The sequence below is a fragment of the Anabas testudineus genome, chromosome 22 (assembly GCF_900324465.2).
Source record: "Anabas testudineus chromosome 22, fAnaTes1.2, whole genome shotgun sequence".
Taxonomy (NCBI): Eukaryota; Metazoa; Chordata; class Actinopteri; order Anabantiformes; family Anabantidae; genus Anabas; species Anabas testudineus.
Window position 1 is genome coordinate 18,972,052 of NC_046630.1, and position 12,436 is coordinate 18,984,487.

The window sequence follows — 12,436 nt, forward strand, 5'->3', positions numbered from 1 at the left end:
TGTTTCTTACCTACGGACATTGTGACATGTACAAGAGGAGCAATGAATTAAATCATCGACCATGTGGTCAGTGGACGAACTGCTCTACTTCATAATACATGAGGTTGTCTTTGTGGGATTGTTTTCAGTGTGAAAGCAATATTTTCTTTTGTCATGGTATGGGTTTCAGTAACAGCATGAAATTAAGTGGATTGTCGTTTAATACAAAACATGCACAGCTCAGAACCAGACGGCCACTTACACATGTACAGATTGTATCACAGCCATTCACACATCTGCTGTTAATGTCATTTTAAAACGCACGCGCTCAGAGTGATGGTGTGTGCATCCCCCCCCCCCCCCCCCCCCCCATCAGCTGTGGGGTATGTCATCAGGCCAACGAGCAGTTTAGATATTCAGCCAGTGTTACTGTGACGGTGGCCACAGAGGAATTCATTAACATTTAGCTGCACCTGTTCTCTCTGCTGCTCCTCATTCTACTAATTGATTACAGCAGAACTGATTACTGAGACGGAGGAGCAGAGAGGCAGAAGGATGACGGGAGAGGAAAAGAGGAAAGGGGAAAAACTGAATACAAGTGTGTGTCGGCCAAAGTCCTCCATATTGTCTTTCTCTCTGGTTGGGCATCAGCATGCGGTTCATTAACTAATTAGCCACTTTGACAGCACACAGTTGGATGTGAGGTATCCATGGAAACAATACAGAAAGTTACATCCAAGTTGGAACAACTCCCACAGAGATATGAAGAGGGGAAACTATGCATGAAGAAGGACAGCACCATTACACTGGAAGGAAACAACAACAGCTATCCTGATTGTGTCTTTGGGCTACTGTTACTATTTAAAAAAAAAAAAACACAGTTTCAGTTCTACTGCCTTTATTGCTGCTGCTATAACTACTAATACTGCTTATACTGTTTCTATGAATGCTGCTGCTACTATGACTATTAATGCTGCAGTTATTGTTTGCCATTACTCATACTACTACTTCCATTACTGCTGCTATTATTGCAGGTACTGGTGCTGACATTACAGCTATTACCGCTGCAATTACTGTTACTCCTGCTGCTGCTCCAGTTCTTACTACAGCTATTACTGTTCCTGTGGCTACAGCTATAATTGATGCACATTGCTTTTGAGTCTCCTTGACTTAGCTATGTTTCCTACTTTGTACCTCAGTTGCTATAATTATGCTACTAATATAATTAAATAATTTTTTGCATCTCTAACTGATCCATGCAATCCCATCTCTTCTTTCCTACAGTAAAGTGTATTCATTAACTAACTTTTTATTTCAGTGTTTCAGATGTGTGTGTGTTGCCACAGACAGTGTCCATCTCATTGGCTCACACCAGACCTACACTGTACATTGCTGATTGCCCACTATCCACCTGCTGCTAACGAAACAGCTGAACCACAGTCTGCAAGTCATTAAGTTGTTGAGATTCGTCTCTTTCATGGCACTGACTGAACCAAATGGGCTCCGTGGATCAATTAAGCCTGTTTCAGATGTATTTCCTTTCCATTTGTGAATTAGAGGTGAAGTGGCCTCAGGCTGTACTGTAACACAGTCATTTCTCTGTGTTTTTTATGTGTGAGTGGAGCACGAAATGTCAGGAGCAGAAGCCTCTGCTTTAGCTGCTTTGTATTCAGATGTAGTTGACATTGTAAAGCAGCCGGCCAATAGAAGCCATGGCCTTGTTCATCGCCTTCAAACAGACCGAGAACCTCCGTCTGTTTTCATTTAGCCTCAGAGGATATGAGGAACATGCAGAAAGGACTGGAGAAAGATAATAATGAGTATGAGTTATTTGCTTTATTGTGCCTTAACATTATGCTCCAAATTACTTGGTAACACATATAACAGTTACCTTTACTATCTCCTTCTGATTTCAGTTTATGTTTACTTAATTTTACTTTATACTAAATTTTAGTATCAGTGTACTAATAACAGTTAAGTTAATGTTGTTTAAATTAACTCAAGTACATGTTCCAGGGGGATAGATTGAGTTAACTTCACTGTAGAAATTCCAAAAGCTCAAAGTTACTTCAACTCCTGTTGGTCTGTCTGTCACTTATTCTGTGACTCAGTCTGTCTCAGCCTCGCATCATTTGACTTAACTGTAGCACAGACCACACTTCACTTGCTGTATGGACAGAGTGAATGAAGGTGCAGTGTTTACAATTCAATCGTCCCTTTCTCGTCTGAAATCACACGCCTCCACCCACATAGCGTTGTTGCACATGTAAATACAAACTCATTTTGTGTCATGGACAACATCAAAGACTGTGTGGTGTACAGTGGGACTGCATTTGTTAGAGTTCTTCGTAATACTCTGTGTGACAGGTCTGATTTGTCTACAAACCACTTGCGGTTCTTGACTTTATATAATTTTCCTCACATAAACCTCCTGCTTCTTCTCCTGCTCTCCATACAGAAAGTGTTATTTAGAGGCTCCTGTGTTGCTGATGCAGGAAAGATCATATTGCTGGTGCATTTAGTGTTTAGAAGTACAGTTAGTATTATTGTATTTCCAGCTGTACTTTGACTCTTTGTACTTCTGAGCATCGATCGGATGAAAACACTTTGAAGAAAAACAAAACTCTAAACTCAAACTGGAATTAATTCAGTGGGTTTCTCCCCTGTTTCTGTATGCGGAGCTGCAGTGTGAGAGCTGCATACAGAGCTCCTCATCCACTCTGTGACCTACACACACACATGCATGTGCACACACACACACGTGCGCGCGCGCACCCAGCCAGGTGAGTAAACACTCCCTGAATTCAATCTGTGATTGTTTGTTCACGTCCTCTGGGTGAGAGTTGCAATCACATCGACCGTGTGTGTGTGTGTGTGTGTGTGTGTATGTTTGTGTGTGTGTGTGCGTGTGTTAATGTCCTCTGGGTAAAAGGAGCAATCACACAGAAGCCAGACTGTCTCTATTTGCTCTGCAATACAACATGCAACACCATGCTGCACCATGCGGAGTGAGTATGTGTGTGTGTGTGTCTGTGTGTTCATAAAATAAACAGCTGTTGGGTTTTAGAACAATATATTAAAAATATACATGAAGGCGTGTTGGAGCATTTGGTCCTCTGTGTACACAGACTATCTTAAAAGATTTTAAAGCAATTTAAAATGTTGTGAGAGATAGCGTTTGGATCCAGTTATAATTTGATGTGTCCAGTGCTGAGAGACAAACACCGTGTGCGTTACTGTCAAGTGAAGTTTTTTAAAGTTAAGTTGCGAGGTTGAAATGCATCATGCAGAAAATAAGACCCCAGACACAAGCATCATGGGAAATGTAGTTCTTGAATAACAAACCGATGGTTATATTGTTAAGATTAGCTTATCTTGTGCTCTGGGATCAGACTACTGACTTCCTAATCACAGGACTCTCCCTGGTCCAATCAGACGCTCGGCTGTTTACTGCTCTGTCTTATTGGCGGTTGTACTCCTGATGAGGTGGGCGGAGAAGGAGAAGACAATTTGAGGGTAAAACAGAACTGATGAACGACAACAAACTGATGATTATGTTTCTGTATCTGAGGCTGTAATCATCCTGTTACCACGGCGATACGGTGCAAAAACAGCAGAATGAGGGAATGTGATGATGGTAATTATCCTTGTTCGCTGACATCATCAGGGTTGGTGGATGAGAGAGAGAGAGACGTATTTCAGGCAGCGAGGCTAATGGACAGATGAATGGATGGTTTCACAAAGTGACTGCACATCTCAAGTGAGTGAAAGACTCTCCGGCGGGATGAATGAGTGAAAACATGAGCAAGTGAATGAACAAGTAACTCATGAGATTAGGTGACAGACAGATTGAATGGAATAAGTGACAGCATTAAAGAATGAAAGACAAAATAAATGTATTCATTCATTCATTTGTAAGTAACTGGGTGTATTAAATGAAAAACTGCACAAATGGGTGAACACATGAGTGAAAGAATGGATGGTAGTGGCTGAATGAGTCAAAGGACAACTACAGGGTGTGTGTACTTTCTGAATTTTAGATACCTCAGTACATTTTACACTCTAACACACACTAACGACTCTGTGTGTGTGTGTGTGTGTGTGTGTGTAAGGGGGTCAAAGTTCCAACTGGCTGGAACTTTTAAAATCAAAACTCTTTTCTTTCCTCTGACACAAAGGTCACATGCAGCAGCTCTTCATGGATCAGAAACTTGCCTGAAATAACTGTGCAGCTGAACTTCACTCAGTAAAACTGTGTTAGATCACTACGTGGAAAATCAAGCTGGGTTCTTTCATAATAATAACAACCCCAGAGGACATTCGGTGCAGTCATTACACAAATAAGCAGCAAGAGCTTCGAGTCTGGAGAAACTCAATTCAATCTGAATCAGTTTTAACCACTTTGTTTCAGTAGTATTTTCCAAACACATGGTCATATCTCACATACAACCGCAAATACAAAAAAGCTGGGACACTGTGTAAAATCTACATAAGAACAGAATGCGATGACTTGCAGATCTCGTACAGCTACAGTCTATATAGCAGTGTTAGTATTTCTCTCCAGTTATTGGATTTCTGGTCATTTTATTTGATGCAGTTTTTAAATCTCGTCAAAGATTGAACTCAAGACTATTTTGGTGTATAGGAAATTCAAAAGTCATCTGGATTTCTTAGAGTTTGTTGAAGAAGGAGAAAAGGGAGGCTGTCAACACAGCCGAATCCTTATACAGATGTTTTTTATTTCCCCTGACCTCTCATGAAATTAGAGAAAGGAACAAGGCCAGATAGCAGTTGTGTCCTGTTGCATCCACCTGTCTGAAAAACAAGACTAGAAAACAAGGTGGACTTAATAACAGTATTTTAAAATGCTTTCAGGACCATATCTGTATTTCCTAAAGTGGGAAATGCATGGATAAGAATGGCAAAAGTGTGTGCTTGACAAAGGTGTAAAAGGAGTGTAGGAAATGACGGTGTGCACAGCTCCTCATTGAGAGACTTTAATCGAGAGTTTTCATAATGGACTGTGTTAAACCTTATTTAATGTGCTCTGAAGTCAAACGAACACTTCACACTGAGCTCAGCTGGACCCTTCACTACTGGATCTTTTAATTAATGTTTAAATGAGTCTCCAGGTTCTCCAGACAAACACACATCTAAGTCCTGCAGAGACTCAATGGGCGCTTTATTCCCCCCAACGTGAACCCTCCCAGAACCTGGATGTTCCCACAAATACACTCCTGAGCCTGAATCTGACAGCCGCAGAGACACTGACCCTTGCTGGACTCTCCGGAGAATTCTGGGTAAAAAAAGAAAAACAAGGCCTGACATACTGTAAACTCTGGCTATGTGTTCAACCAAGCATTCCAACAACACACTCCTGACAGTAACGCCCCACTGACTGGAGGAAAGTTGGGGAAATGTCAAATTTGTCTGAAAACTTGGTTTGACAGCAGACACTTGACAAGAGCAGAGAGATTCACATTTTCTCTTCCAGCAGAAAGCTCCAGAGAAGCTGACTGAGGCCGGACCAACACACACACACACACACACACACACACACACACACAACGTGTGACTGCGTGTGTGGCAATTAAGCAGCGAGCTGCAGGAGTTCAGCACAGTTCGGAGTTCACCTGCAGTTTTTATGTGCTTTTGCCTTTAGGAAACAACATTTGTGCTGTGGAGTGCTGGTGTTTTTACACAATACTTAAATTTTCTAGTGGCTAAAATAAATGACATGGCTTCTACTACTTCTTGCTGCATGTTTTCCATTTAATGACGACCCGTGGTTAAGAATATTGTGACAGCTAAAAAAGAAAACAATGAAAAAAACTTAAAATTTCAAGGAAGTGAAGTCCAGCAAAGACTCAAACTAGCTTCATTCTTTAAGTCTAGGCTTTGAGTTTTTACAACATTGAATTTCTGCCTTGTTAACTAACACCACCCTAGACTAACATAGTATTTAACATTGAACATGAACTAAAACTATGAAGCATTAGATATGCATGAGTATATAGCATAGCTTTTGCATTAATAATTAATAGAAAACAGTTAAAAATGCCATTATACATACTTTATGCTCTCGATGAAAAAGCATATTTACAATGATAATTGCATTTACAAACTTTGAGATGATCGATTTCTCATTTTAAATTACATATAGGAGAGGTTATCCAGGCAGTGTTGTTGGTTCATAAGATCGTTTACAATGTAAGTACAAGATAATTATTAATAAACTAAATAAATTACATGAATTTTCACATCTAATTGTTTAGACATAATGTTACTGAGTCTGTCAATACAAGTTTTATAAACACATGTTAATTAATTAGTTAACTGATTCAGGTTGTGAATGACTTGTTTATGACTATTTATGGGAGCTCCTCCAGAGCGAGGACTGTAAGCGCAGTGTAAAGCTTTTACAAAGGAGATTTAAAGGCTCGGTCGCTTTTACAGAAAAAGAAGAAAAATAAAATACAGAGTGAAACAGATCAGAGAAAGATTTATTTCAAGATGCAACAAAAAATAAACCAACAACTAAATAAACTAAAAGTAACATTCTCAAATAGTGCTTGAGAGTGTGCAGTTATTCTATTTGTGTGAACCCATCAAGTCTGTGTGCTGTGTCTATTGGTTTAAAGTCTTCCTGTTTTATTTTTGTCTGTTACAGCTTTGCTGTATTGCCAGTAGTTCAAAATCTTTATTCCTGCCAATGCCCCCATAAGACTTTTGTTAATCAATTTAGGTAATAAGCACAGGGAACCTTCCAGATCAGACTATGCTTCCTGATGGGTGAAGGTCTCTGCTGCTTTAGATAAAGCATTAGAGACATATGAAAACGCCATTACTTCTCAGTTGTGATTGGTACACTGAAGCTAGGAGGTGACGCTTTACCTATATTAAGTGTACATGTTGTACAATAACTGAGCAGCTTTCTACTCTCCGCTATGTTCAAATCTCTGTATTTTTAATGAAACTGTCGTTTTCTGTCAGTCTCATCCATAGGGAGGTCAGTGTGTCATGTACTTTAAAAAATACGCCTGATTTTTAAACGCGTCTCATGAGGCTTTAAACTGTCAAGCGGCTCTGAAATCGCTGATCGATCAGCCCTGACCTGAGAGCTGATCAGCGGAGAAATATCAATCACATGCAGGGAAATGAACGGACAGAAACGAAATGAGGTCAGCTCTCCACAGACAGTTCCAACCTCCTCTTTATGGACATAAATTATGAGCCTATCTGGAAACATCCATCATCAACATCCCATCAGCCACTGCTTTCTGAGCAGGATGAATAATTCTTATGACACAACCATATAATGAAATGTGTTGTTTCTAATTCTAATCTTATCTGTACTCTAAAGCTCTACCCACATCTATATCCTTACATGTCTGACAATATAGTCAAACAGGTAGAGACCATACAGATGATGAGACACTGAAACAGGAGAGATAATCGGTCTCATCTGAAACTCTTATACATCTTTCATAACTAGTATTTTTTTATTTTTATTCTTTCATCCAGCACCATTGTTTTCCAAGGTCTCCAGGCATTGTGGTGTTCCTGAGCTAACCAGGGTGTACTTGAAGAATGTACCAAATAGCAGTTGTCCACACCTGATGTTTTAGCTCTTGCTCTGATGGATTAGTTTTGATTTTTCAGCCTAACGATGGCAGATTCCAAATACAAATACAAGATTGTGAATCAACTCTAGTCCTTTTTATGAGTTTATTGGTAAATGAGCCAAAAAGTGAAGAACACACACCTGGAAATGGAACAGAGGAACAGCCAATGTAATAAATATTTACGAGCCACCGACATTGGCGTACAATGAATAAAAATGACTTAGATCAATATTTTTCAGTAACCTTTAAATTAAAGTCAACAAGCTCCATTTTAGCACTTGTATAATTTAAAATCTTTTGTGTTGTCATAACGACACATAATTAATAAAGATTGTGTCACTGTCTAAACATATACACCTCTGACTGTGCTTCAGACAATAGGACCAGAGGTAGTATTCTAATGTAAAGCTATCTATGTGTCACCCATGTAACTTTGTTAGCAGGTCTATGCCATGTTTTACACACATGGGTGGTCTACGGTAATAACTTTTACCTTGCTTAATCATTCAGTTACAGATTCACCATCTGTGATTCACCATGTTAAAAAAAAGGCTGCGTACATCAAAACAAACACTCATAGCTGTAAGAGGAAAGTAGATTCGTAACGGTCTGTTTTGCGGGTCTGCACGTGCTGCACGTGCTGCATCTAATTTGCAGCACATCTTGTATCACATGATCTCAAACCTCATTTATTATTGAAATGTGCTAATCCAGCACCAGAATCTAAAAACACTCCGAGATTTCTGGTGGTTCTCTCCACACAGACTCCAAGTTAAGACAGTGAGATCATTTCCACTGCTGTCGAAATCTCCAAATCCCATTTCCTATGGATCATCAAAATAAAATCAGGGGTGTCAGCAGGACTAACATAGGGAGCTCTGAGTTTGTGGCCAGATTGCTAAACTCTGGTAGCAACGCTGCCGTGCACATTTAAATGCACCCTGATGTGAACATACATCTATTATGGGATCATGTAATACTAGTTATTTGCTAGAATAATTTGCAAGATGTCAATTCACTGCCTTTGAGAGCATTTTCTAGAAATCCAGAGTTAATTATCTATGTATAGATCATTACACTGCTGTACAGTAATCTTTGGAGTTCTGCATATTTTTGCATCCCAGAAAACAATTTTCCTCCAGCTTGGACTCTTCTGCCTGCTCATTAAAACTGCTGCTATTTGACATGCAATAATAGTTATTACTGGATGTTACCTTGCTCTGCTCAAGGCTAGCTTTCTACAACTGTGCAATATGTCTTTGTGTGTGTGTGTGTGTGTGTGTGTGTGTGAGTGTGAGCGAGTGTGTGTCCATTTAATTTTCTTCTTTTACTTCCTTTTCTTTTTGAGCTGTTGAGAAACTAATATAGAAATATTCACAAGACAAATGCTGTAGACTTAAAATAAACATGTAAGTAATAGACTGTTGTTTAGTCTATTTTTGTGTCAGTTTAAGCAAATGAACCCTGTTGGATTATTGGACAATGCCAAATAAGCTAGAAATATTTTTTTTTTCTGTTATTTCATGAAATATGCATATCCTGTCTGTTTTCAGAGTACTCTCAGAGTGTGGATGTTAGGGATGATGCTTCAAGGATTTTAACAGCCCCTAATTGTCTCTGTGAGTTGTGTGTAGGTGGACAGGTCAAATCAGCAACCAACTTTAAACTTGCCACTGTTCTAAAAACATCAGCATGCACCTGTCTCTTGCACCTCATGCGGCTTTTCTGTTTACCATCTCTGACTTCCCATATACTAGTATTGAAATGTTCTGTTTTCCTTTTTGAGGATCACATTACATCCATCATTAAAATGAGGCCACATCACAAAGGAGCAAGCAACTGTTGACTAATGGCGGTGCCACAGTTTAAATGTGCGTCAGAAGAAACAGTTATCAATCATAAGTAAAACATTCATGGTTCATATACTTTGGGCTTCGTCCCTCTGAGGGCCCAGTGCAGGTCAAGTCTTTAAAAGTGTCCGTTTTTAAATTGATATCACTATAAATGACACAGAGTTGAAATTGCTGTTGAAGTGTAGAGAAAGGACAGAAATAAAGTTAAGAAATGTAAACTCACCCGGGACAGGACGACCTCTAAAGTAATGTTCTGAGGTGGCGCACTGGGTACTGCAGAGAACACAGAAAACACACAACTTATTCATGAGTCAAATACGACACCAACACCTTGGATTTTGAATCAACTGATTCAAAAGATTGTGCTGTTCTGTAGGCTACTGTGAGCACTGGTTTTCCACATGTGGGTCACAGTGAAATAGTTAGTCTTTGAAATAGCCCTTCAATGGTATTCTTCTGAACTTTTATATTTTTTTATAGTGAAATGCTCCTTTACTTAGATTACCTCCGCTGGCCCTCTGTCTTATTATGCAAATGAGATGTGACCCCCCACGCCTGTATGCGGAAGCGAATATGACGTTCTGGTTACCGCGTCCTTCTTCTTATCGCCCTGGTAACAAGGAGGTCCTTTCTATCAGGATGTTGTGAAAGGTCAGTTAACAAATTTGTGTAATTAACTGTGCTAGGCTCATTCTGTTAGCTTTTTTGGTTGATAATACTATAGTAACTAAGTAACGTTAGTAGAACGTAACGTTAGCTGTAAATAATATTTGCACAGACGTACAAACATTTCGATAGATATTGATACTGGGAGAAAAGCTCACATTTTTTAATAGAATTGTGCAAAGGTGTCTATAAGATTATAACGTCAGGTGTATGTTTTTTATTTTATTTAATTCACACTAGGTCACTAGCGGTGACTACAGGCATTTACTGCTAAGAGCAACACAACAGTAAGTGTGGTTTGCTTTATCATATCACATTTATTGTGACGTTTACAGCAAACAGTCTTAGTGATAATTTAAACTTGTTATACCAAGCTGCTTGTACCATTGTTGGGGTAAAACTACCACAGAAAAGTTGACATTTGACAGATATTATCAAGCATTTATTGACATCACCAGTAGTTGCACTTTACAGTGTTACCATTGTGGGTCCTCAAGGACCCCCTGTCCTGCTTGTTTTCCAACTAGCCCTGCCGTGCACACAGGTAATGACCGGGATCAGGTGTGTTCTTCCAGCATGTGGTTGACTGAAGATGCCTGATCCAGGTAATCAGCTGTGGGAGAGGCAGAGATAGTAGGAAAACTAGCAGGGCGTGGGGTCCTTGAGGGCCGGGTTTTAAAACCCTAAACATATCACTAATTGCTATGATATGAAATATAGTACTGATAACTCAAGTATGCACTCAACTGATAATAGTAAAGAGCTGGAGACTAAAATACAGTAGTTGATAGATCTTTACATGACTTAAAATAAAAATGTATTTAACAATATTTAATATTTTTTTTATTTTCTCTTCACACTTCATGTTTTGAAGTCCTGTAGTGCTGATGCCTCCCTGATGGTAGGAAATAAGCTGTTAGTTCAATCCGTGTGGTTCATGGATTCCCAGCAAGCAAGACTCGTCTGGTTGCTTATGCTGTGCACACAGGTCCTCTTGTGACAGGTTCAAAAGAAATGTTTTCAAAGATGATCCATAATCCACATCCCGCCTGTAATCTGAGACACACAAATAAGTGGTTGGTATTTTTTACTAAATAATGACAATTTACATATTTTCTTGGACTAATTTATATTTATTTTATTTTTAACTGTTCTGTGTCACAAAGTACAAGAACTACAATAAACACCACATGTAAATTACAAAGGTGTTAAAAAAATACAGGAGATGACAAATGTGAATTTTGTCATTAAAATAGAGCGTGAGCCAAAGAGTCTTCAAGTACAGCAAAGATAAAACAAGTCAAAAATGTTATTAACAGCAGACTAAAGGCAATTTTCTCAAAAGGACCTGTAGATTTGTTGTGAGCAAAATATTGGAGGAGGTTTCACATCCTTCAGGATCCTTTTGTTAGAATTTTGTCCAACATGACATGATAACTAAAAGGGAGAAAAAAGTGCGTATTAGTAATGACAGTGTTTGTGCTAGCTCTGTAAAACACCGTTAATTGAATGAATAGCTATAATTGTCAGATATACACTGTGGAACTGCTGCTGAACCCCATCATACAAGGTGTGTCTGCCCTCAGTAATAGAAATGGAAGTAGATTAAATAACATGTTAGTATGCAGCAACACAGTGTAACAACAGCTGAATCCTCTAAATAACAGAACATAAGAAGCTTCACAGAGGGAGAAAAATATCGTGATACTGAATTCGAAATAGAGAGCTTTCTTTTAGATAATGATCTGGGATATATTTGAATAACTAACATGTCTGTTGACTCAATCTGGATCCCCCTCCTCAATGTCCATTTGACATCTTTGATAGTTTCTTTGTGGGTGTTTTCAGGACACAGTCGCCTGATGACGTGTAGCAGTAATGAACCTTTTACGGAACCAAACATCAGAAGAAATGACACCACACTCACAGTCACTGCACTCGTGTGAGGCTGAAGACTCCTCAGAGACAGCTGTGTACCAACAGTTCACAGTGATGTCTCTGTTTGACAGGAAACCTCCTTGTATTTGAGTAATTGGGATGTGCCCCCCTGTATAGAAATACACTTGTTACATTTACATTGTGGTTCTCCTACACATATAATAGCTATGTCACACAAGCTGTAGGTAGCTGACGATTGATAAGCAACATTTTAATAAGATACAAAATAATGATATTATAGTATTAATAATGGAATAACCTAGTAACACGTAGAGCACAGCACGAATTTCACTCGTCATAACATAGATCCACAAGCCTACATAGCTGTGAAATACAAACAACAGACCTGATAGTTGTAAGAAACACAACCATGGT

The 12,436-nt window shown here is 39.1% G+C and overlaps 1 protein-coding gene across 1 annotated transcript in view; it reads right to left on the reverse strand.

Annotated features, from left to right (window-relative positions):
- Nucleotides 1-12,436, reverse strand: part of dcc (DCC netrin 1 receptor) — a 200,849-nt gene that overhangs the window by 58,875 nt on the left and 129,538 nt on the right. The window contains exon 12 of the mRNA XM_026338947.1: nucleotides 9,681-9,730. Within this exon, the coding sequence (XP_026194732.1) occupies nucleotides 9,681-9,730 (50 nt within the window). The remainder of the gene's footprint in view (nucleotides 1-9,680; nucleotides 9,731-12,436) is intronic.